Here is a 27647-nt window from a genome sequence, read left to right on the forward strand (position 1 = left end):
ATCCCCCCCCCCCCCCCCCCCCCCCACGTGTTGTTTTTGTTCACAATGCCTTGTTCTATTTCTTCGATCAATCTCCGAAAGATCTTCCTCTGAACAAGGAGCTTCTGAAGCTCCTTGCTCTGAAGCACTGCGTGCGTGCGCCATGTATGAACCGAGAGAGCTGGAGCTGGGTCATACAAATGTATTGTATACATCCACAGAACTCTTGGTGTATACATCTCTATGAGCTGGGTCGAGCGCATCAGGAACGCCTACCAAATGGGGGAATCCCCTAAAGTTTGCATAATATATTATCAGAGTTTGTTGTAAGCGGTCTTATAATTTATAATATATCTGTATTATGTTTGATACAATATAGATATGGTAAAAAATACTTATATAATATAAAAAATTGCCATTAAATATTTTTTTAAGTAATTAAATGAAGAATATTCATTAAATGTTGTATTTTTGTACTCATTTATAAGAAAGTTTCTGTAAGTTCAGACTATTTCCTGCACGTTTTGCTCACGGCACTAAAATTACCATACGTACTGACGACGTACAATCACAGATTTTCTGTGCGTATAATCCTTCCGCACGGGAAACTGCAGTACCCGGATGGCAATGTGTGTGTGGTAAGTGACGTGTATCGTTGTACGTACGTGGGTGGGTATCCCGCGCATCGCATACTGCGATGCACTGCATGCACTGAACTGCAGCAGAGCACCGGCGCGGTACACTAAGCGGCCCGAAATTGGCCAATCGATGTTATGCCTGCTTGCGAGGATGTGAAATTCGGGACTTTCCAGATAGAAGATTCAGAAGATTGCGCAACGTTTCAACAAAGTGGAATGAATCATGACTGACCTAGGTATGTGATGATTTTGTTATTCTCTAATGAAAGAGAGAGTTGTTAACTAACAACATGTGTTTACGACCTGAAATCTAGGGTTACGCTTGTTTCAAGTGTGATCTGTGAGTGAGTGTATAGGTCTAAATGCATTTCATGTTCAAGTAACTAGGTCTAGGCTCAATTCAAGTAGGATCACATCCACAACCGCCTCCTCGTACAGTCTCTGATCTAGGCCATCATAATCAATTAGGATCAATACACAGCGTTGCGAATCCAAACTGACCAAGGGGTTATGGTATGGTAGCAAAAGACAGGGTGCAAACGTGATTCTAAGCGGTTTTCTCGTGTCGAGTAATACTTGTAGTACCTGCACGATTGTTTTTCGAATGAAAGGAGCTTTCTCTACTCTGACAAGCGTCTGATCAAAAAGTGCTGATAAACTAAACTCCCGCGCTGAATAATTTGGTGACCACACAGACAGGGCTGTTCAACTCAAGGATTATTTTTCCCGGCCCCCAACCATCACCAGGTCCAGGCAGTTTCCTGAGAGTGAGTGACTCCAGTACAGTGTTGACTGCTGTATTTCATTGCAACCATACCATACATGTTTGTGCTGTGACCATAAATTGGGTTTGCAACTGGAGTGTGTGATCATCAGCTTGCAGTCTGTGGTAAACACAGGAAAAATGCCGCACTTATGGTCAGAAAATATGAACCAGATATTGAGATATTTGAAAGCAAAACTGGGACAAGAAACCACTTGGTAAGACTAGAGCCATCTCAGAGCTACCTTCCAATCTTCACCTCTATCCAAGAAGCCAGACTATAAGTTTTTGATTGTGTGTTCCGTTGAATAAACTGGTTGTCACCATGCCGCAAAGAAGGAGAAGCAGACGAATTTCACAGAGGGTGAAAGTCGAGCGTGAACCTGATGCATGCGTCTCTGTTCATGTGTCTGAGATAGTTGGAGGAGGTAAGTGGGGCGCATACTGCATCAGCACATGCACAGTACTATTTTACTATTTTACTATTTGTAAAACAGTGTCTGTACTGACTGTAGAACGTTTAATGTGAGTTCTTGAGATGTGAATAGTTGAATTGATAATAATTTATACTATGCATGTACTTTTGGATGCCAAGTGCTGTTTACCTGTAACTAAAAAGTCTTGAGAACCTGTAGTGTTGCATAGTCACATTGTGATAGAGAATTTATTTGAAAGGCAGTGTATACAACCACACGCATGTGTCTTTACCATCCAGCCACACGAGTGTGGTTGTAGCCAGCCATGGCCCTTGTTGCTGGATACAGCCACACTCGTGTGTAATGTCAGTTCGGGAAACCCACTCACAAGGGGGGCCCCTCCTTATAAGTAACCCGTCCCCCTTATAAGTAACCCCGTCCCCCTTATAAGTAACCCCGGGGGCACCCCTCATAGGGAGTCTCCACGCTTTTTTGCAATGCAACGCGAAAATGAAAGGAATAATGCTTGAGTGCAGACGTGGCGACTGAGTACTCAGTCGCCACGTCTGCACTCAAGCATTGCCGCGCCGCCGCGCCTGGCGACACTCACGCCAGTAATCGCTCGCATTTCAGCATTCGCATGGGTCGTTTGACATCGCATTTAAATCCATGATTTTAGATATGATGCCTCAAACCGATTTTGCTCAAATTTCGTGAGTAACTAGGAAACTTGTGAAGCTTTATGGACATAATCAAGCGAATTGCCGCAGTCCTTTCATTTTCGCGTTGCATTGCAAAAAAGCGTGGAGACTCCTTATAAGGGGTGTCCCGGGGGTTACTTATAAGGGGGACGGGGTTACTTATAAGGGGGACGGGTTACTTATAAGGAGGGGCCCCCCTTGTGAGTGGGTTTCCCGAACTGATGTACATATCCACACACATGAAGAAGCTGTTGCGTAGCGGGAAGGTGTGCGTGGCCGGCCACATCAACACGCGATCATGCACCACCGCAAAGCGATGAACATGAACCTGCCTCCTAGATTAATCCCATTTAATCACACCATCTAACTGTTAGACAGATTTACTTTTTTTCATTTTTAACTTTATTCTCATTTTCTTGATTTGATGAGGTGAATTTAAAGTTACAATTGATTTTGATACATTGTGTTGTTATTGAGACTTCGCCTTCGTTCGTTCGGGTACTTTGCAAATCGCGCACCCACGATCCAGCGTACACAAGCAGCCGGCGCACGGGTCCAGGTCCCTGCTGGGGCGGGCGGGCAGCACAACTGCGCTGGCTAGGCTGCAGCTGCGCTGAGCGATCGCTTGCACAAAACTAGCAGTTTAGCGATGTCAATCCCAAGTCCCCCAATTTAGCGGCAGTTGTAACTTTGCTATTAATTCAAAACCAATCATATCAAGCAAACACGATGTAAATTTATTTGTAAAATAGCAATATTAAAAGGTATGAAAATGAGGTTACTTTCATCACTTTATGAGCAAGCTGATTGTGTAGTGTTTACGTGTTCATGCACGCACGGCGATTATCTTCTCCGTATGTACCGTGTGTGTATCCCTATGTACATGTACATTACACAGGAGTGTGGCTGTATCCAGCGACTTGGGCCATGGCTACAACCACACTCGTGTGGCTGGATGGTAAAGACACACGCGTGTGGTTGTATACACTGCCTTATTTTGAAAAGAGGACAAACAAAGCAAATTCAAAACAAGATATTATGCTTGAATGATGTACATGTAAGGAGTTGATGTTTGTGCAAAGGCAGTGAGAGAAAATATGAAAAAAATTCAGTGGAATAGCTTGCTTTTTCTTATGCCAAATAAATTTAATCCTTTTCACAGTTTAGATTAACATCACATCAGGATACCTACGACTTTGTGAATGCCGAAACATACGTTGTCCTGGTAACTTGAAGTAATATTTGTACATTGCTTGTGTACGATCTCAGTACACTTAACTGCAAAACATGCTATGAAACTTGATGACATTCACTGGCTTCCTTTTTTTCCCACCCCCTTTGTGATATGCATCTATAGACTGTTTGTACACACAGTCACTGAACACCCACATATGTGTACATTTGTACACAGCATAGTCGCAGTTACACATTCACACAGGCTAGGCACAGTCGTTGCAAACAAGCGAGGGAGTAGACAAAGTCAAGGAAATTGCTGCTGTGTACATGTATGCTCATCCACACTGAGTTGTACTTCTGTGTGTCTAAAGCAATGTACAACTGCCCACAAAAAGCTATTGTGTAGTCCCACAGATTGCGTTCCTTTGACTACAATGCAATCAGCGGACTTCTATGTGGGATACTTGGGCAAACAGTGTCACATTGTTTTCCCCTCTTATTACCCCTCCCACAGCTTTTCTTTTCAGAACTACCTTTTATACACTAAATGCAGATCTTCAATCTACGATATTGTGGTCTGCGGGTTATAGGGTATTGCTTTAACCGGTACTCAGCTCAATTTACGAGAAGTTCATGGAACAGTTCCAATGTCCACCATATTAGAATGAAGTGGGAAGCCTTTTGGGTGAATGGATGTTGTTCATGTCCACTTTTCATTGATTGAATGAAATGTGTTTAGTTATAAGTACTTCTGTAGAAATGCATCAGTACAAACTTGCAACAGAGTCAATGATTTGGGGTTAAAAGTGAATCATGTGTGCCCGATTTGCTATCTTTTACACTGCTTATGTCCACACAAGCCCACAGCTGGATTGAAAGTAGGGTGTGTCTGAGCATGCACCACATTCACAAGCAAACCACACACAGCAACATTGCACAACATTTTAAGTTCGTGCACAGCATATGTACTCACTTTATACAGCTGTAGTATGTACATTTTATTTAGTGCCTTTATCTTCTTACAGCTCTTATTTTAGTTTTATTGGGCACATAGCACACAGTTGTGATGTTGATCATTTGACCCAGCAATGTTTCTCAAATAGGGAGCAGCATGATATAAAAGGTTGTAGATTTTGAGGCAATTTATTTGAGAAACATGGAACATACGTACACGTATATTTAACTCTTTATGTGCCACGTTCGCACGTCCTACTCAGTGGACGGCGTGCCAACTTGGCATATTTTGCTCAAATGCACAAACCCGCCCACACCGATTGATAAATCGCCAAATGCTGCAGTACAATGAAAACATTTCTTGTGCTTTCGTTCCTATCACATATAGCTTGCATTTTATGTCGTGATTGCCTAACAAGCGGTGTTCCGTACTAGATTTACATTGTAGGTATAGATTCTAAGTTTCTGTTACTGTTTGGTGTGCAATAGTCATGCCTTTTACAGTAATTTAGCTATACGGGTCATTTGAAAGAAAAACAATGATAGGTTTGTCATACACGTTACATAAAAACAAAGCTTAGCATTTTCTCTACAATACTGCAATGGTAATTACAGGCTGGCATCCCTATCCTCATAATGCATTCAAATATTATAAGCCTCCCATTTACATTATCTTCTTAGTCCTGAAACAATAACAGGCTGCCATAACAATAGGTGCCTTCACATATTATGGTGAAATAATCCAGTATTTTGCATGGTAACTCTTAAAGTAAATGCAAATACAGTCAGCGTTGCCTAAGTCAATTCTATTTGGACTGAAGAAATAGCTCCGACTTGAATTATATTTGATTTATGAGGGATGAGAATCAATAGAAATGTAAAGAGAAGAGGACTTGAAAAGACCTTCGACTTAGACGATTATTCAACTTGTGCAAGGTCAACTTATGCAAGGTTGACTGTACACCACTAAATACATCACAAAATATCATGGTATTTAGGGTGGGAATGCTTGTACAGTGTAATATGTGCATACACAGTGCTTGCTTGAAATTCCATCGCATTTCATAAATGAGAATGGTGCCAACTGTCAACAAATTACAGTGGTGTTTAATACCATGTAGCAGTAATTCAAATATGAATATAACTAATTTGATTGTTTGCAATGCATTTGATGTGGCATATTATTTTGACCTTTATGTAGCTTTTTGGGATAATGTGATTGTGACATCACTCATATAGAACTCCTCCATTGTAACATGCATAATAAAAAATGAAATAGATATGATTTGTCTGTCATTATCAAAAAGAAGGAATCAACCTTCTATCCCTAACGTACCTGAAGTAGAGCTATAGAGAGAAAGGGGGGCTCTCTTGATGTCTGTGCAGAACAATAATATAAAGAAAATATAAAGATAATTCCATAGAATTTATTTTTTGAAATGAAAAATATACATCCCTTTGGCTTGTTTGACTGACATAACAATGTTATGGGTAATACTATTCTCCCTGCCCTCTAAAATGGTAAGTCAGTTGTTCTTTTATAATCCAAAAAGAACAGCATTTTATGGAATTTTTCTTATATTTTCTGTAATCGGTGACATCACAAACTGTTGTAGTCTTCTCCCTATCCAGTGGTTGCAGCACAAAACCTGTACAGATTCATGATTTTTGAACAGATTTTCCAAGTTTCCTCAAACTTTTATTGATATGTTCTACTAGTATTGCTGCTTCACTCAATCCACTTGTATATTTGGGGGGAACATTCCCTTTAAGAGAAACACAAACATTTCCGATGGGATGGAAGTGATCATTCCCATCAGGAATGCAATCAGTCATCAAATTACTTGCTCAGATGTATACTAACTGTAGACCTACATAGTACATACCTTGGTACATGTGCACTCACACACATGCATTACATCCATCAGTCCATACTACATTATAGATACCATAATGCATACATATGATATTATGTAGGATAGTGAAGTGATAAGATGAGGGAGAGAGAAGAAATAATTTATGTTATTATATCTTGCACTGCACATGCACGTTCAGACCATCAATATAGGCCCTGTATTGTAGCCTGGAAAGGCACTGTAGATGAGACACTTCAGAAAAAAACAAAACAAAACAAAAAAAAACAACAACCAGCATGAACTACGCATACATCTATATCAAACACACACCAGAACAATGATGACTACAGAGCTTGAATTTTGCTTTAATGGATTGATTATATCTCGACCTTTGTTTTGCCCTATTTATGCAGCATGAATCTGTTTTATTTTGTTTTGAAGTAGTATTTTTCAGTACATTTCTGTTGAAGAGATAGAAAGTGGAATTTTTTTATGTTAAAGAGCATTTTTGTTTGTGAAATTCCATTCTAAGTTGTGTATGATCTGCGTATGTATCACATGCTGTATGATTCATAATAAATCTGCTAAAAGTATGTTGCATTTACCAGTAATTAAATATTTCATGACTTGCTCTGTTTTTGCATTATTATTCTGATGCTTGAATAAAGAAATACTGCATTGAAATATTTGTAGTGTCACTCTCTCTATTATCCTTCATATGTGAACAAGTTGAATGCAAATTCCAACAGACCACCCATTATTTAAAAAAAAAAACAAAAAAACCCCAAAAAACTCAAAAACGTTTTCAACTTTCTTAGGACAAAGGAAGATTTGTGTACGTGCATACATGTACACTCATACGAGTGTGAAGTGTTCAGAAATCACTTTGTTGATTTTGCTTGAATTGTTTGATTACTGGCATGAATAAGATATATTCAAAATTTATTCAAATAAAAAAAAAATCATACTATGTACTTTTATTGAAAGTTGAGAGCATATTTCTGATTTTCTTTGGTAAATAAATCACATTTAATTGTTGTCAGGATGATCTGAAGTTTAAATGGATGAATAATTGTAATTGCAGTTGTATATTACTATTACATTTCCTTTTCTTGAGCTTTGAAAGAGACATATTATACTGTATACGCCGAATATTTCGCGAGGTTTTTATTTTCACGAATTTCGCGAGTCAGCTGCTATTTGTGAAATTAAACACATGCGGAAATATTGACTCTAATGCCAATATGAATGTGACTTACACGTATACATTCCTCAGTTCAGTACAGTACCCCATGATTACGAATTTAACCACTTGCGAATTTGTCGGGAAGTCGCGATTCGCGAAAATTTAGACTTGCGAAATATTTGGCGTATACAGTATACTACGTAATGTGTTGTAGTGCTCTATATAAGCATTACTAATTAGTAATATTTTTATAATCAAAAGTTCAGTGTTGCGGCCTTTCTTTCTTTTCCATCGAGGATTCATTATGCCCAGAGTAAGGTCTTGCATCATTTTTTTTTTCCACAGAAGGAGATGAGATGAATGACATCCTGGGCTCTCTTCAGGCGCTGGGGAGCCTCAAGGATGAGGTGATGGGTGAGTTGCACGGTAGGTCTTTCGATTTTAGGGTACCGTAGAGCAAGATATTTTTGCGGTGCAAGATTTATGCAAATTGGAGCCAGTGGTCTTTTTTCCGGCATGATTTTTTTTTTCTTTTTTTTTTTCCAAAATTGCCACTGGCTTTCTATGCACATACCGTAGAAAAGAACTTTTGCATGTATTTTCATTTTGCAAATCTTGGCTCTCACAAAATTCGCAAAGTAAAAATGCATGTGAACATTCTTCTGTTTACAGTTCTTGATTTATTGTTTAGTTAGGCAATTTAAGGCATTTTCTTTGTTGTCATTTTCGTGCTCGTTCAATAAAATGCAGAATTCGCTTGTACGGTAGACATCTTTCCAGACTGTGAAATATTTCACATTACCTCTTGCCCTCCTAATGCTTTGTCAGTTTTGGTTTTCTGCCCAGCTGGGCAAGAGAGCAAGTCGGGTATACACAAGATCATCCTTTCCAATTCGGCTCAGTCAGTAGTACCGGTAAGTCTGCCTCTAGATCCAAAGGACCTGGGTTCGATTCTGAGTCTGACTGAGCATTGCTCTGTGTAGTCATACTGTTGCCTCTGTCCTAGTAAGAGGCAAAACGCTCAGTCCCTCAGATAGGGCATGAAATCTGTCCAGAGTGTGAGAGAGTCACAACTCATGCATGTGAAAGATCCTGCTTCGTTCATTCATGGCAAAGAGTAGGGTGCATAACCCGGTGAGGTGGTCCTGCCTCGCATCCAATTTGACCCCATGGTAGACCAGCTAGAGTAGCTGAATATGGGCTATCCAGCCATCTTCTCAGATGGAAAAGTGAAACAAACAAACATTTAGCCTGATACATAAAAATCATTGTTCCTCATCATTATAATCCCCCCGAATCTTCAGTTATTTTCATCATCATATGGTAAAAACTTCAAAAGGACCATTGAGCAGACTTTCTGAAAAATGAAGAGTTAAAAAGGAAAAAACATAGATATACCTCAGAGGATGAGCAATTAGGAGTATACTCCTTTGCTTAAATATAGCTTTGAGTTAAGACTGCAGGGAACTCCACGTTATGGAAGAAATTTGATAAGTAGAGGGTAGATCTAGTGAGGACTAATATGAGATGTGAGAGAAGACGAAAAGTGAGAGAAAGAAAAAAAGGGATGTCTGATAACAGTGGTGTAGGATTGCAAGTCTGGGTCTCTCTCGCAAGAGCAGGTTTGCGATAAAGGTTTTGGTGCGAAGGTCCTGGCACAGAGAAATTATTTCGCAATATTCTGTGAGTCGGGTGCAGCCCCTTCCCGGGGAGAGTGACTGTGCGAGCAGATCACTGCAGTGGCAGGGTTGAAGGTGTTGGATTGTCGAGGGCGACATCTTGTTGATGTTTGAGCACATTTCTTGAGATGATGGTATGCAAGTAGCAATAGTGCAGTTGATTACAAACCTACATTGCACATCCAATAATTAATCATTGTATGAAAATTAAAGACTCTGGTCAAAATTCATAATTCTCTCTTCTTCTTTTTTTAAAAACGTAAATGCTTTTCAGGAAACTCTTTCCCTGCGTGATGTATATATTAAAGTTACACTAGACATACAAGTGTTGTGATGCATAAAACTGGGCATGAATGCAACCCTCTTATCTCAGATTGCTCTTTCCAATTGATATGGGAAAAAAGCTATTGCATCAAGGTAGTAGTATTCCAAGTTTGTAGAACACATAAATATATATTTTTTTCTTTAGAACTGATGTTTCTGTTTACATGGAATATTTCCAATTGTCTGTTGGTACACATATATATATATATATACATTCACACAGAAGCACACATACACGCATAGGTCTACCGGTACATACTTTGGTATGATATATTGTGTGGTTTCCTCCGTGTAGTGTAATAGGGTTGTGCTATTGTTTATACTGATGCTATGGTTACCAACCTGTTTGTTCATCCAGGGTCTCGGCTCTTCCACATCATGTTCATGACTTTAATTTCCCCAACAATAGCATCTCCTCTGAATGATGCTGTCAGCCATGCAAATTACTCACACTTACCTGCCCATCCAGGGTCTTTCACTCATTATTTTCATCATTTCATGATCCTCCCTGCCCCACCCCCAGCAATGTTGCATCTTCTCTATAGTTGCCAGCGATGTCAGTCAATTCACATTTGCCTCCCGCGTTGATGCAGACAATGGGGTTACCTCTTCGGCTATGTTCTGCTCCATTGTCAATATTCAGTTCACAGCTGCTCATTTTGAAGTATATATTGCTTCTCCTTTGTGATGCAGTGACACTCATGGTGTATTGTCATTAGGATGTTCATATTTTTATAAGTTTATTGTAGTCTGTGAAATAGAAAAAAGAAGAAGAAGAAGCTTATTATAATTGGATTGGGGGGGGGGGGAGTTGTGCATTGTATGCTTTGTATAGCTGTTTTCAATGTTTATCCAGAAGGGCAAGTAGATCAATTAAGTTTGTTATCAGATGCTGAGCTCTTCTAGATGCTCAAGCTAACGTTTGCTCAGCGTACTCAGAAATGATGACACATTATGTGACATACACTGTTGTGTGTCGTGATCAAATGGAGGGAACATTAATCGCAAGAAGTACTGACCATATGTTGTTGTGTTTTCAGATAGCAACTGGAATTTTATACTATATTGGAAATACCTCTTTCTTGTTTCATCAGTGTGGTTCTTGATCGTGAATTCCACCATTCGCAAAATTGTCAGAAAAGTTACAAGTTGTAGAATGTTATAATTGCCATATATATGTGGCATATGCTGAAAATTATATCCATCCTTACTATCCCCTTTCCCGTGAACATCAATATTGTTTCGTTATTACATCTCTTCATTGATTTGAGATGAGAATGGTATATCTATTCTGCTTGATCTTATTTTCAATGTGGCATGAGTGGGATTCACACTGATGCGAGTGGCAAGACACAAATCTTGAAATTTGCATTATTTTATTTTATTTTATTTCATTTCCAAATTCTCATTAAAATGGAAAAAAAAACAAATTTAGCTGAGAATTTAACGTCACATGAAGTATCATCATGGCTGTGCAGAAAAAAGAAGAAGGATATTACACACATAGAGACACAGAGAGAGACAGAAGAAAAAAGGAATATTTTACAAGACAATATGGAGGAGCCAGCAGAGGCCTTTGGTCTTTGTTTTTCTGGGTTCCCACTTCAGATTTTATACTGTAAAACATGATATATTCGCGGCACGAAATTTTCGCGAATTGGAGCTGACGGCCTTTATCGTGGCAAGAAATTTTCGCGAATTGCCTCTTGCGTTCAATGCATATAGTGTAGATAAGAAATTTCGCGTGCATTTTAATTTCGCGAATCTTGGCGCTCGCGAAATTCGCGAAATTAAAATGCACGCGAACATTTCTCGTTTTACAGTATACGTTTTGAAATACGATGGGTAAGAAACTCATATAGCACATTCAGGACTGCAATCCAAAGAGTGTGTTCATTTTGAAATTGTGGCGATAATTTGAGAAATAGCACAATCATTTGCACCGCAGTGAGAGTTTGAATGCTTGAGCAAACAATCTCAACGTCTTTAATCCCGTCCAAAACACACATCACGAGCTCAAGAACACAAAAGCAAGGGTCACCATTTGGATAGATTTTAGGAATGCGCAAGTTGGTCCACAATTTAACGCTATCGGCAATGAGTGGGATATTTTTGTCCATCTGAATGGGAGTAAATAAATCTCAGCATTTGGAACGCAATCGACATCCCGCTCTTTTGTCTGTGTGAATGACGCTAATGAGTGAAGATTAGAGTGCAGGTGAAAGGGAAACTTGTGAAATGACATTAAGACCTCTAATTCACATACCATATGACTGCGACCAGTGATATCATACCGTGAGAGCACATGAAACTTTACAATTTCATGACCTTATCATTCATGTCTTACTCTGATTAAAGTTTTCAAAATTCAGTTTACTGGATACCGGTATTACTCTCATACAGTCCACTTGAAAAAAAAAAAATTTTCACTTTGAACTCATGTTTTAGCATGAATTAAATCACATGACATTGCTCACAAAGAGAGATGTAGGGTATGTCTGTATCTTCATCAGTTTTACCTAAATTAAAAAAAATTAAAATTTTGCATCAAACAATACCAAGTCATGATGGCTTAAATTGATTTGATGTAGTACATTTTTATTTCTTAGTTTCTTAGAGCATTATAACAAATATAATGATAATGATAATAATAATAATAATAATAAAAATAATATAAATAATAAGGTCTTATTTACCCAGGGTAGCCTCTTCAGTGTTGCCTCTGCTCTACCGGAGGGTCCTGCTATTGTTAGGTATTACCCTAGCGTTGCAAGGTACCCATTCATACACCTGGATTGAGAGGGACATTGTGAGTGAAAACATCTTGTCCAAGGACGTAAGCACTGGGCCGGATTCGAACTCGGGGTCCTCCGATCGGGAGTCGGGAGTCTTATCCACTATGCTACACTGTACAGCCCCCCACATGTTAGTAATATAGCAGAAATGCTAATTGTTATTATAATTTTTAGTATTATCATATTTGTTGTTGTCATCAGTTTAGGAAAGTAACATTATGGAACTGTCAGTGTTGGCAAGATAAATGTAAATTCTGAATAATTCTGATGTTGATAAGGATAAATACCCTGAAAAAAAAAGGAAAATTGTGTCACTAACAGGGTCATGACAATTGTACAGGAGATGGGCAGCCAGCCCGGTTTCCTATCATTACAACTCTTTGCCACCATACTGTCAATACAGCTGGAATTTCACATTTTAGTAAGGATGGTGGAAACACTGATTTTTGTCTCGTTGGGCACCATCTGTGTGCTTTAAAAAATAAAACAAAACAGAAAAAAAACAGGAAAAAAATTCTGCATCTTCCTGTCCAATTGACATGGACAGTTCCTGTTTATGATCTTTCGAAGTGTATTTTTTTTCTACACGTTCATGAGTGGCGCTCGCACATAAAGATAACATGTCCATGAAAAGAACAACCTCGACAGTCTGCACCCAATTGGTCTATTGTGAATGACCCGACCTAGATCATGACAAAGGCGGCTTATTGGTCGGGGCATAATGTGCTGTTGCTGGGTGCTCTCTATTCCTCTCTCTCTCCCTCTCTCCCCCTCTCTCCCCCTCTCTCTCTGTCATCATTCAAACTTCGTAAGGCAGCGTTCTAGTATACAGTACTCAGTAGTTGTTTCATTCAAACCATTTTTCACGTTATATCCATGTGTAAATTGCTGTTTTGTTCGTCTCGTCATCAATCATCGGCACAACTGTTTACGTTTTTTCGTCCCCTCTAACCAGTCCTCGTCAGATTTTGATCAGATTTGACAGGTCTCACATTTAAAGGCAGGGCTTGGAAAGTTATGGGCACAGCTGGCCATGGTGATGGCCCAGGGCTGGGGCCCAGGGCTAGGGCCCTCCAAACCTAACAAGTGTGCAACATTTAGAGATGATCTCCTCTGGATCCACAAGTCCCACAACTTAGTATAAGTACATACCAGTTGAATACTCATAGCGGTAGGGACTAAAAGTTGCTCATGACAGTGATTGTGGAGACCCAACTGGGTACCCACGGGGGTATTAAGTTTGGACAGGGCCCATGGAATAAATGTGACACATTTTCACCGTAGATATTCACCAAACTGTGCAGGGAAATAATCCTAAAGATGGGAAAAACAGAGATTTTTAGCTGGTGTGCATGGTCTTCATGAAGGCCCAAGTGTGCAACCCCCCAAACCCCAAACTTAGTAAATTTCTGTGATGTTTTCCAGCACCAGTAGTCAAACAACCAAGTCATATTGCATTTTCATGACCATAGAAGGTCAGAAATATACATTCATGACAGCGGTCATCAGATTGGGAACCCAAGGTAGATAGCCAGTTTGGATGGGGCCCATGGGTCAAAAATTGAAATTTCAGATATGGCATCAGATTTAATATTGAATTTGGCAAGAATTATTCCTTGGGGCATGTGATACAAACTTATTCAAATGGTACAGATATGGCCCAGTGGTGGGACCCTAGGGCCCCAAAGTATGTGAATTTCAAAGATGTTTTTTCCAGACTCTGGAGTGGTATTGTACTTTCAAGTCATATTGCACTCAGATATCCGTAGACTGGAGGGGAAGAAAATAGAGGTTATTCATGACAGGCGCAGTGTTGACCGTGTGCGTGCCAAGTGGAACAACGAGATGAAGGTTGGGCTCAGTGATGAAAATTGTAATATATTCTCTCAAACATAAAGGATTCTCTTTATTTATATACGCTTGATCAGATGGTTACATGTACCAAATATGGCAAGAATCATTCCTAAGGCCACAATGTACTGTATGAAGTTCATAAAATGACACAGTTTGCCCCAGTGAGGTCCCAGAGAAAGGGACCCTTGGCCAAACCTGTGCATTTTGAATGTCTTTCCCAGGTCCAGAAGTTGTACAGCCTAGGTGCCCAAAGTTTTGTAACTGAATTAGGTTTCATTGTATGGTAGTGGCAGTGATGGCCCGTTTAAGTACCAACAGGGGTAATATTTTGGGGAAGGAGTTCAAGATAACACTTTTATTATTTAAATGAAAAAACAAACCTGCATGATCATAGTTTTTGAAGGAGCCAATCCTAGGGGTTAGGGTACTGTATACGCCGTATATTTAGCGAGTACAAATTTTTGCGAATTGGGACTTCCCAACGATTTCGCGAGTGGTTAAATCTGCGCTTGTGGAGCATAGTACTGGATGGAAAAATGTGTGCGTGCATGTCACATTCATGTCGAAATCAGAGTCAATATTTTTTTGGATAGCACTTGACTCGCTAAATAAAAACCTTATGAAGTATTCAACGTATACAGCATTATAAGCAGTATGCAAAGACTGCTTGCTCAAATGAAGGTTTGATACTAAATGGAGCAACTTTACTTCAAGTTATTTTACTTAGAAGAGACCAAGAGCAACCACCTAGACGCTGCTTGCTGTGCAACAGCAAAATCAATGCCTGTGGGTGCAATCACAGCTCTGCGTTGGGACAGATCGAGTCTGCACTGTGTAGACTACACAAGTGTTTCTGCTGTGACGCCAGAGTTAGCCCAGGTTCATGTATATTTTATAGTACAGTATCTTCTAGCTGTATATGTGAGTGTGTGTGTGCGTATGTGTGTATGAAAACCAATGGAGCAGAATGTGACGTCGCTAATGTGTGTTTATGGATCCGATCTCAGTTTTGGCGGGCTTTTAATGTGCACCTTGCACTGTTCACTGTGGCCTCAAAGGTCGAGTTATGAGGAAGTGTTTCTTCATTTGTGTGGTAACGTATGGTATACCGGTAAACATACTCGCACTTCTGATTATAATTGCACAGGAAGAGGCTCTATCATGAACTAGTGTGGCCAGATCAAATATCACTGTATTCTTGAAAATAGTTCTTTGACGTAGTCTATTTGTGATAAGGAGCCACATGTGCTGTATTTACCAAGCTGCGATGTTGTATAAGCCCCGCTTCAAGGGTCAAAGGTCAAGGTATTGATAAGAGCATACAGTATTAAAGGTTATATTGGGAACTTCCATGTATTTGAACCGAGTTGAAAAACTTTGAAACTGCTCATCAGAAGGATCAATTCCAGTTATAGGGTGACATGCGAAATCAAGAAAAAGCTTGAATCTCAGCATCTCTAGAGTACTCCCCTCTATCATCAAAATCCTGTCGTTCTTTGTCATAAATCAGGAAGACAGATAGAGCAAAGTAATAAAACTTACGTGGCGTAGTGTACACGTGTGCGCTACCTTTAGTGGTGATGATAAAGAAACTCTGCACAATGTACCCAAGTTGACTCTGATAAACTGTGTAAAATCCGAAGTTCTGCGCTACCTCAACCGTGTTGGTCCTCTATTCGTAGCCTGACTTGCATGTGTGTGACATTCAGATGTGACAATTTTAGAACAAAGAAGTAACTTCCACAGACCCTGTAGTATTAAATGGTAGCCCTATCTAACCATGCTACCAATGTGAAGAGTTTTTCCATCATGTTGCACGGACTTTTTTTTTATCAGTAAATTACAAGAACCATCTTGTGCCCCATTTATACACAAAATTTGAGATAGGAGCATTCCTGAAGCACTTCTATTTAAGTGTTTTTTTAAGTCTGTTCATACAGGGAGGCCACCACGTGCAGAGACCACACCCAATGTGACTGAGACAGGTGTACTGTAAAAAGCTGCTATTTTCACAAAGGGTTTTTTTTTGTGCAAATTTTATGAAGCAATGTTTTTAACAGTATACAAAAATATTGCCCCACATAGGGGTGTGTACCTTGGTACTGTATCTTTGTGCACTTACTATAGCCTCTGTGTCGAAGCGTGATAACAACACCTGAAGAGAAGGTCTGTAATGGCCTCATTTACGCACCCCAATTTGACCTGTCAGCTTAGGTCAACATAGCAACTGCAAAATTTATGCTCTTTTCCAAGCTCAAGTAAGACAGTACCCCATTAACAGTGTTTTTGATCAACATTTTGAATTGACATTTTAAAACAAGACCTCAGGGTGTCAATCATGAGGTCCCTTGGTTTCAGTCCCCTGACAGCAGAGAGTTCTGTCATAGCAGCCCCTATTAATACAGCAAGGCAATTTACCTTTATAGCCTAGTCCTTTGGAGGCATTGTCCCATTGTTGGTTGCTTGTTTACGAGCATCTATATCTTCCTTTGCTGCACTGTGAAAGTGAATTAAATCAAATCACACGGACACAAACACAGACACTGACACAGACACAGACACAAACACCGACACAGGCACAGGCACACACACACACACACATATGTAGTGATGTTGTACACTAGTATTTGAATAAAACGAAAGGAATTGAAGTCGATGGATGGGTAAATGACGAGTTCGATTATCAAACAAGAGTACAGACTTTTGGAAGGGGATTTCTATGCCTCCTCTCCAAAGTGTCATGGGCATTGTGGTATGGGGTCGTCTGTCCCAAACTGAGGAAAAGCAATGTCAAAGCAAAATTGTAGGAATTCAATTAAATGATATGTCTGTTGCTGAAGAATGAAATTTCCAAGAAAAGAAAAATGGATCTCTAAAGTTAGAAATTGAATCGTTTAATATCTTTTTCAGTCGGTGTTTATTCAGGGACCTTTCTTCGAAAAAGTCTTAAAAAGTTCTTATAAGAGCAATGCGTGAGTAAGATCCCCCCACCCCTCGTACACATAGTGTTTGAGAGGTAAAGAATATAAAGTATAAAGTACAAGCATTATTGACTCAACTTTGATGAAGCTGTGCCAGTAACAAAAAAGATGACTGCTGTAATATCATACGCCATAAATTTCATGAGTATACTATGTCAATCATACTTTGTGGGTATGGGCTGGAATTACGTGATTGGTTTGATTTGCAATCGAGAACTATGTTGTCAGAATGATAGATAAGCATTTTGCCTTTGTAGGAGAAAATTAAGCAATGCCCCTCTTTGGAGCCGACAGAGCAGCACAAGTGTTTAAATGGGAGGCAGTATTTTGGGGATTGTAATTTCATGATAAAAATAGTGCGAAACACACCACTATCCTCAGTCATATGTATCACAGTATTCACCCTCGAAAAAAGGAACAAGTTCCCTCCCCGTGGTTAATGAGGCCCATGTAAATGTTGCTATTATACTTGTAAAGGAGGTACTCGGACTTCATCCAAACGTTTTTGCCAGCTTTCACGTCCGTGCAACGTCACAAGTAAATTCACCTCGCCCACGAGCGCGGCCCCGTAGGTGGAAATCACGTCCGCTATCAGATTCAGGAACTCTTCAGGACTGGTTAGTATTGTGAAACCTGCAGCCATTGAAGAAGTTCACAGGCATGCTGGAATGACATACAATTTGTACTTGGTTTTGTTACATGATAGCTTGATTAGAACCTTCTTGATCTGTTGGCTTTCCTCGTGAAACCAGCGGTGTAATGAGCATAACAGAAACACATTGCTGAAACATGAGAAGAGAGAAAGAAAATGATGGAATTGCGTGCAGACATTGTGGATAAGACATCTTGTTGTAGGAGAAAAACACCAAGCATTAGTCAGATTCAGGTGCATTGTACTTTTGTTTTTTAAAGGATAGAAGCCTTGCAACCTTCTGTGCTGTATCATTGTGATCCTACTAAGCTTATCAAAATGGACATAAATCGTCAGTTGAGAACCAAATGCGCACTGCTGTGTTCTCTAAGATTTGAGCGTAGATGAAAATAAAACGATCAATTTTCATGAAATCAAAAGTTTATTTAATCAAAAGTAGGTGGATTTATAAGCATTATTGCAAATATAGGGTAAAGTAGCTCACTTGTGGTTTTAATTTTGAACATTTTACCCAGAATTAAAATAGTTTGAAATTGATGCCATAATGTACAGGACATTGAGCTCTACAACATGATACGTAGCTTAAAGGACAAGTTCACCACCATAAACATAAGGATTAAGAAAATGTAGCAATATTAGTAGAACACATCATAGAAAGTTTGAGGAAAATTGGACATTCCATTCAAAAGTTATGAATTTTTGAAGTTTTTGTGCAGTAACCGCTGGATGAGAAGACTACTGCAGTGTACGATGTCACATGCATACAACAATATAAGGAAAATTTAAAGAGAATTTCATAAAATTTCATCTTTTGAAAAAAATACACATTCCCTTTACTCGTTACCGACATATGTTATGAGTAATATTATTCCCCCTGCCTTTAGAAAGAGGCAAGTCAAATGCTCTTTTATTATGCGAAAAAAGTGAAAATATGTTGAATTTTCTTTACATTTTCTTTATACTGTTGTACTCATATGACATCACAAGCTGTAGTAGTCTCTTCGTCCAGCAGTTCCAACACAAAAATTTTAAAAATTCATAACTCTTGCATCGATTGTCCAATTTTCCTCAAACTTTTACTGATGTGTTCTACTAATATTGCTGCATTCTCTCAATCCTTCTGTTTATGAAGGTGAACTTGTCCTTTAATGCCCCCAAAATTGCCATAAAGCCCTTCTGATTCTCAACCGACAATATATGCAGCACCAGATCCACGGGCTTTGATAACACAGTCACGCATTTCACTTCAGCTTCGATGGTGTCTTCTTTTCTTTTCTTTTTTTCAATAGTAGATTTTGTTCGATTACTATTATGATCCTTGTGAATGCTGTATGGAGGTGCTACTTTTTGTGGTTCAAATTGATAAAGGGTTGTAACTGAAATTGTGAATTTCAAAGAATTTGTGAATGTTGTCATAAGATAGTAACTGTAGGTGATATTTTTATGGTTTTTTTTAACCAGTACATGTAGTTTATTCATTGGAAATCAAACAAGAATTAACTTCCACTACTGTATACCTAATGATAGTATCAAACTATCTGGATTAACAAAGAAGTCCAGGGTTGAGGTCCCAGGCAGGCACAACAATATGTGCTTTTGAAGTTTTGTTTTTGACAGTTTCAGTGTTCAGTAAAGTATAGTGCAGAGTAGATTTCAGATAATCTGATTGTTGAATATGGTTCGGGTTGAAAGGATTGTATTTATTTATTAGCTTACAAGTGTATACTGTTTATCAGCAATTCTTAACAGGAGCAATTGGATCAGGTATGGAAATATCCTTGTTATATATCTGAGCAAAAAGGTTATGGTTTCTTCACTTTAGCCAGGATTTTGTTATAATGGAACTCATCCTAAGCAGGGGGCTTTGCTGAATTAGAATCACTTGTCCCGAAAATGAGAACAGCCAAATTTACCTCTTAAAGCAATACCTCCTTGATGGACTATTCCTCGAAAGATGAATATCAACCAGCATACTGTCCTATCTCGACTTTGCTCGGACTCCTCCACTGCAAGATCAGGGGGGTGATTGGCAGGAAGTTCAATGTACAGTCTGTCTCTGGTGCATTGTAATGGATGAACAGGCATATTTCTGTGAAACTGTGACGTCACGCTTGTCGGCTGCCAAACGAGGAAGTGAACTGCATATTCATGACACTTCCTGTGGGAGGAGATCTAGAGAGATTCACAGTTTTGTGGAGAGAAGGCATGTGCAGTGGTCTCATGCTGTATTTTGCCTGTACGTAGCACCCCCTCCTCTACCACTTGTTGCAAGGGAGCCCAGGCCAAGAGCTGGATACTCACGGATGTCCAAAGCTTACAAACACTCCAATGGTCAGAACACTGTAGTCTATTAGAGATCGGCGCTCATCTGCGTGTGTGTGTGTGCTATATTGTGGACAATCCAAAGAGCACCCATGCACACTGAAACAACCTCTCATGCACAATTAAGTAGTTACACAGTTTCAGAGTATATGACAGTGCTGTTGTGGTGTTTGTTTTTTTCTTCCTCATTTCATTGATTTTAAAGGCGGTAATACCATCTGTGGCGATTTCTTACTCGGTGTACGTATTCGTGTGTCCCCCTTTATTGTTGGACAGCGACTATGAATGTCGTGTCCGAGAATCTCTGTCAGCAAGACTTTGATTGTGGATTTTAAGCTTGATTGCAAGATATCAGTTGTACTTGAGAGACAAGGATGGATTTGTACCGACAGCGCCCCATCAAAACGGAGCCTCAGTCTCCGGACTCCGATCTGTTTGCCATCTACCTGAAAGATCTGATCATTGATGACCATATCGGGCATGGTGAGTCAAAAATGTATCCCTCCTTCTACAGTATGATTATCAGGCCATTAGAGTAGCGAGTATGACCGGGGTTCGATTCCCGAGTCTTCTAGCTGAGCAGTGTTGTGTGTTCACTCATATTGTCCCCTCTGGTATGTTCACTCATATTGTCCCCTCTGGTAAGAGGGAAAAGGCAAAACACTCTGTTCCTCTCATAGGGCATTAAATAGAGGTCCCCATGTGTGAATTACTCTCGACTTATGCACGCTAGAGAACTCGCTTCATTCATTCATCGCAAAGAGCAGGTTGCTAACCCGATGAGGTGGTCCACCTGTTTACCCATGCAAGAAAAAATGGGCGAATGGTGCCGACCCCTCATGGCTCGATCGCCCCAGGTGACTAGCAATAGTCAGCAAACTGTATCAACCAGGCACATTGTGTTATACAAGTAAAAAGAGTTGAGACCCATTCTTAGCAACCTTGACAGTGGTCATGTCAAACTGAGGAGCTGTGGTGGCACTGTGGATGTGGCCACAGACTCTCCTGCTTTAGCTTCTCAGTTCAAACCCCCTAGAAGTAGAGGTAGTGCCCTTGAGGTGAGGAAGTGCCCCTGTGGTAAGGCAGTTTATCCTCATTTTCTGCTTTGATAGTGCTCAGGTTAAACAGTTTTGTTTTTTTGTTTTTCTAAATCCAAATTCCTACATGAGCAGTGCATACAATAACATCAGTGATGTTTGGAAAGCTAAAGAATATCAATTTCTATTAAATTTCAAGATATGTAATACCAGGTGGTGCCAATATTCAATTCAAACTGTCGTGGTTTGACAACAGAAGTAATACTGAAGGAAGATGTCTGTATATAATGTAAGTTCTTTTTTTTTCTTCTTTTCAGTTCGTTTTTTTTTTTTCAATTAAAATCAGTTTCTTTTTCAATTTTGGTCTGATGAATGTATTTCAGTTTGATTTGTCAGGGAGTGAGAGTAGTTTTCACCCAGTTACAAGAGTTTGCTTTTTAGTGCTCATCACAGTGAAACAAAGAGTGCTGCAATTCAGAGTAATAATAGATATGAATAGATACTGTCTATATTCAAACAGCACAGAATATTGACTTACTTATGATGGCTGGAGTGTTTTATAAACTGCATCTTGTTTAATAAAGAGTGTTCTCTTTCTTCATCCATGTGGTTTGTTTCATAATTTTGCTTGTTTTATGTTCAGGATAGAGCTGACATTGCCAAGTTCTGTGTTTACGCACAATGTTGGCAGTGTGACATATCAGTCATACCAGAGACAAACTGTGACGTTAGGGGATTAATAAAGGATATGTCAAATCAAATTTCTGGAATGATAATGAGGTAAAACAGTGCATCAGGGATTGGATTAATAATTTCTTGTGCTAGATAAACTCACAAGCCCAAAAGATCGTAGCCTACATGGTATGAGGGGTGTTTTTATCCTTTTTTTTTTTGTTTTGTTTTTGTTTTTTGCAAATTTATATGATACATCTCTTTCTTTTTATTTCTTTTAAATTAACTTTTTAGTCACTGATTTGCCCATGGCCACCATTAAGAGTGTGTGTGTGTGTGTGTGTGTGTTTGTGTGTGTGCGCCTGCATGTATGTGTATGTGTGTATGTATGTATGTACATGTATGTGTGTATGTGATGCAGTGTGTTAAAGTATGAGTGTTTCTTTGCTTAGCTCGGTTCCATGACATTTGCTCCTGCCAAAATTGCTTCCATGAAATATCTGCACACTAAAACCAAACATATTCTACCCACAAACATAACCCCAACCCTAATCCTAATCCTCATATAAAACTAAACCTAAAACCCAATCACAACCCCAAGCCTAACCCTAAGTCCTTGGAGAAGATAAGAGTGGAGCAATTGTTGCAGGAGTAAATGTAGTTGTCACAGCTTTAATAGTTACCTGCAGTCCTTGTTATGCCCTATACTATGTTTTAAAAGAAATAGCATGACCGAAAGAAAAATACAACACAGAAATAAAACCAGGGCAGTCATATGCCTCCCTTTCCTTCATACGAATAAAGAGATGGTAAGAGTGTGAAGTAAAGCCAGTATACAAACTTTTGGTTAGTACATGTAAATATCCAGGAACAGTTTCATTTTCCTTCACAAGACCACGTGGGGTGGTTCGATCTGAAACTAGTCTCATCATGCTTATTTGAAGGCTTAAAGTGGTACTATTATGGCATATCCAATGTGATATTCAGATTTTGCCTAAAACTTCTTTACTTTTTTGACTACAGAATGTCGTCATCAAGTTAAAAACGCACTGGGTTGAAAGTTAATGCAGCTTCACTAATGACTAAAATTACGTAAAGATTAACATTGATGCTGAAGGTACAATAACTGAATGAGAGATTGATGTGATTATGTTTCATCAGCCCAAAAAAAAAAAATTGTTACTAATATGACCATCAGAACTGTCATTTGAAAGTATTTCCATTCAAATCTTGTGCATGTATGATCTTATAATGCATTATCTTATATGAACACGGTGAAATCTAGACAGATTTAACCATTTCACGGTTCTTGGCGATTTCCCCATCTACGTTTGAGCTTTAAACCATAACATGCCCTGCGAATGTAAACACCCACATCGAACAGTGCCAAGTTCAAGTGTAAGTGCTTGGTTTACGTGACAGCGCGGCAGAATGCAACATGCGCGTGCGACTGCACTCATTTGCTCTTTGTTTTCGCGCCTGTCGCACAGGGTGGTAACATCAGATGCTCGACTTGCCTCATTCTTAGTCACATCCACAATGAAGTCCAACGATGGAAGATAACTTCATCCTTACACTGTGAACCTTGATATAGTTTAGGCAGACAGCAAGGGTTGTATAAAGAAATAAGACACTCCATCCGGTCTTAAATAGTATAATAAATAGATCAAAGCAACAAAACAGGAAATGTTTGATGGGAATCAGACAAATGATTAGGATAGTTGTGTAGCTGTTATAGTTACGTTCACACGACATTCCTGAATGTAAAGATAAGCTCAAAGTTTCAATCTTCGATGATTAGCTGATAGTTTAACCCTGTGTAGATGCACTCGAAAGTTAGCAATTGTAATGATTAGTCCGTGATTAGAACCACAAGACATTGTAGGGTTTATGCTAGCTGTGAACTCTATTCCCCTATAGCTTCCAGGTCTACCTCCAGTGCATTTTGTACACTACAGTGTCACCACACATTATCAGGTTTATCACTAGCACTGCTTGTAAATACTTCCTCTAGTTATGTGATTTAATCCTCTAGTGGGACTCTTGCTTGAAAATTCAATCTTGAAGATTAGTTGTTGTGTAAACGCGAGTTGCAGTTAAAAACTACAAACTAATAATCTGAGTTTAAAACTTTGAAGATTGCAAAGGTCATTTGAATGCATCTAATATGCCACATGTTTTCCCAAAGCACTTGGGGACAGTTTTCGGTAAATCAGACGATCTGTTCACAATTTATGATTTTCAAAACTTTTCCTTTAATTCAGTATGTTGCCCTCTGCAACATTTGTAATGTCACACAGTCAAAGAGTGACAAAGAGAAAGTGTGGAGGAAGTTTCCCAGAAATTCATTTTCAGGACACGGAATTAGGACTTGATAAAGCTTCAGAAGGTGTGGAGAAGAGTATTGGCTTACACATATCTCAGTAGCAGGTCAAGGGATACATGTATGTACTTCTTGTAAAATTGAGAAGGGACTTTCACATAAATTTTTGAATGATGCAATGACAAGAGCTTAAACAGTGTAACCCCCACTGTATCCATTATTGATTCTTTGTACATGCCAACCCACCTTGAATGGCTTGCGTGTCCTGTAAAGTTTAGAATAACAAGAAAAGGAAAGAAAAAGGAACAGAGACGAGGGCTTGCTAGCTGAAAGGCAAGAATCAATGGGAGCCTTGTTTTCTTTATGGGTGGATCATTTTGGTGTTGCAAAAAACAACAACAAAAAGAGGTCAGCAGTGAACCCCCTCCCCCATGCAAGTGACATGATTGCTGGTATAAAAATGAAGACAGTGTTATAAACTTACATCGTGTGTCAACGTAGCTGATGTTAGTCAAAGTTAAGCAGAGATGCCAACCTGTATATTTTTGTACCACATTCGGTATGGGGGCTTTTTTTTTCCTCATTATATGAAATAGTAGAAAAGATGAGTTTGGAATAAAAAACACAATTTTTCTCTCTCCGAAATTTGATTTTGTGTGTTTGATATGTGCAATTTTGCCCACATCCGAACCAAAATAGGTTTGTTTCTTCATTCCTCTTTTTAACTGTATATGGACATGTTCTTGATTTGAAATTTTAGCAGGAATACGATTGTGGCGCTAGTAGCTGGCTGTTTGATAAAGAGGTCTCTGTCACAGGTTGCAGGTATTGCTTTGTCTACAGTAGGCAGTCAACTTTTCTTCTTGTTTATTTTTGTGGGATTAAGCCATGAACCAAACGCGACTGCGATCACACCAGTTACACATTCTGCAGATCCGCAGCTCTGTAATTGAACAAACCCTGCGAGGAGACAAACTCACGTGACTTTTAATGACCATTGTTTCCTGTTCTATGCCGCGTTAATCATCTTTCCCGGGTTTGAAACATGTTTCAATACCCACCATCAAAACGCATTTGCAAAGGCCCTTCGGATCGCGTTTCTCAAGTTGTTGCGTTTGTCAGCTCTACATTGTATCTTAGAGTCGAGAGGGAGGCCTTGTCACTGGGCAGCTCCATTGCGCACTTTGACCCAAGGAGCAGAGATCATGTAGTTGACAATGGTTGGCGTGGGTAGGTCCAAGCTGTAGACGCGTTTCAAAAAGACTTTGCATTTCTCATCTTCAAAGAGTGTTTCAGAAAGACGTTTCTAACCCCATAATCAAAACGGCTTTGCATTTTATCATCCGTCCAAATCTCCCTGAAAGTTGTTTGGAAACCTTAAATCTGTGCCAGAAGTGAGTTGATAAACACACCCCTGGACACATGAACATGCAAGGCAGTATCATTTATTGCACCAGATGATTAAATTAGGCTTGAATCATTAGCTTGAGAGTGGTAAACTAAGGAGCCAGTTTGTTGGTTTGAACTGGTAAATCAGCCCTCAAATTGCAAATATATCCTTTGATTGAGACTTTTCATTAGCTGAGCTGACTGCTACAACTACTCCATGTCATGTTTAGTGCACAAAAAGCTGTCTTGGGCAAGTGGAGATGTTTGAGGAAATGCAGCCAGCCCATGTGCAATTTGGTTCATTTTTCTCCCCAAACTAAGCCATGGTTCGGGAAAAAATTTCTTCAGACAAAATTACTCTGCATTTGCAAATTCATAAGACATTTTTTTTTTTTTTTTTTTTTGGGGGGGGATGATTTTCTTGGTTTATAATTTTCATTTTTTTTTTTGTTTTTGTTTTTGCAATTGCAGCTAGTAAAGAGACCTTGCTCATAAGTGTAGTTATCATCCTGCAAACTGCAATGGATGAGTTAACACAACACAAAGTGTTTGTTGGACAAACAAACAACTGCGTGAGAACAAAGACCAGTTCGCACAAACACTCTCAGTACTTAAACACACACACTGTCTGACATCAGACTACTTAAAGCATTATTCTGATTCATTGCAAGTTTAAGCCTACGGGCAGAAGCTATGTGACACCCTTACATAATATTCTCTCCTACCTTAATGTGACTCTGCGCTCATCTTTTGCGGAAGTTTCATTACACATCTGTATCATTATCTTCAGGTTATGTGTGTGCTCGTTTTGTGTGGACACAATCACAACACTTGCCAGCGTGAAATTTGATAGGTTTCAGTTTTGTGAAAAATCTTCTATTTGCTTCAAAGGCATTGTCCATGGGAACCCAAACCAGAACCATTGTTATGTTTGATTCATCTACTCAAAACTTTCGGGGCGTCAAACTGACTTGGAAAATAGTTTGTTGATTCTTTTGTGTGGTCATTTAAGCCCATTTATAGTTGTGGAGGGAAATAACCAGAAAAAAAAAATGATGTTCAATTTTGTGTGTTCTTCACTGTACAAAAGGAGGCAATTACATCACTTCACTACAAGTTAAATCTTGCAGTAATGCTAATTTATGACCCGAAATATGGATAGGTCGTGTTATATATGGCCAGTATTAAGGAATTGTTCAGTTAACACATGATATCCATATCTTGCTCAGTATTTATGGTATGATTGTTTTTGACAAAATTCAGAGATGTATTTCCTATTATGGCAGTTAACCAGACCTAATGTATCTAGAGGAATGTGAATAATCAAATTTACAAACACTTACAAATGCCTGTTTGCAACAAGTTAAAGTTTTGAGCATAAAAGGATATTCTTAAAAGCTTTCTTCCGGAAAGATTGTTAACGCAGCTACGTCATTAGTTGCAGTCACACATGTAAAATAGCGTGATAATGACTGTGACCCAAATACTGTGATTTATTACACCTGTCAGACAGACAGAAATATCCTGTTAATCGCTGCTTGCAATAATTTCTTGACCAAACTGCATATTCCTGAAGTCTACTGAAATAGTTACATTTACCCTTGTGTTCATGCATTGTTTAATCATTCATGTTTTGAATGGTGAGATAAAAATTCTGAGGGTTTTGTTTTGTTTTGTTTTGTTTTTTTTGCTACAGTGTTCACACACTCGTTTTGGTTTGAATTATCGCAATCACTCTGAAATATTGCAATATTTCTTAGGATTTAGATTGTGATGCTGATCATACCATTTTGGGGGATTTTTAAATCCACATGGGTAAAAATCTCGAGATCTGCATCGCGTTTCAAATCTCAAGATTTGTATCCCGCTAATTTTCTTTAGTGTGAATCCCACTATTGATGATAACCACTATCTGTGATAGGAAGGCTTGCTTGTATAACCACGTGCTAT

The 27647-nt window shown here is 39.1% G+C and overlaps 1 protein-coding gene across 1 annotated transcript in view; it reads left to right on the forward strand.

Moving 5' to 3' along the window:
• The first annotated feature begins 1017 nt into the window (after window positions 1-1017).
• The window catches only part of LOC139716481 (uncharacterized), a 51710-nt gene continuing 25080 nt past the window's right edge, over window positions 1018-27647 (forward strand). The window contains exons 1-2 of the mRNA XM_071628026.1: window positions 1018-1808; window positions 8015-8095. Of these exons, the coding sequence (XP_071484127.1) occupies window positions 1706-1808; window positions 8015-8095 (184 nt within the window). The 5' untranslated portion in view covers window positions 1018-1705. The remainder of the gene's footprint in view (window positions 1809-8014; window positions 8096-27647) is intronic.

Source organism: Diadema antillarum, unplaced genomic scaffold, assembly GCF_040938485.1.
Source record: "Diadema antillarum isolate AM-2024a unplaced genomic scaffold, OU_Dant_1.0 scf00000065, whole genome shotgun sequence".
NCBI lineage: Eukaryota > Metazoa > Echinodermata > Echinoidea > Diadematoida > Diadematidae > Diadema > Diadema antillarum.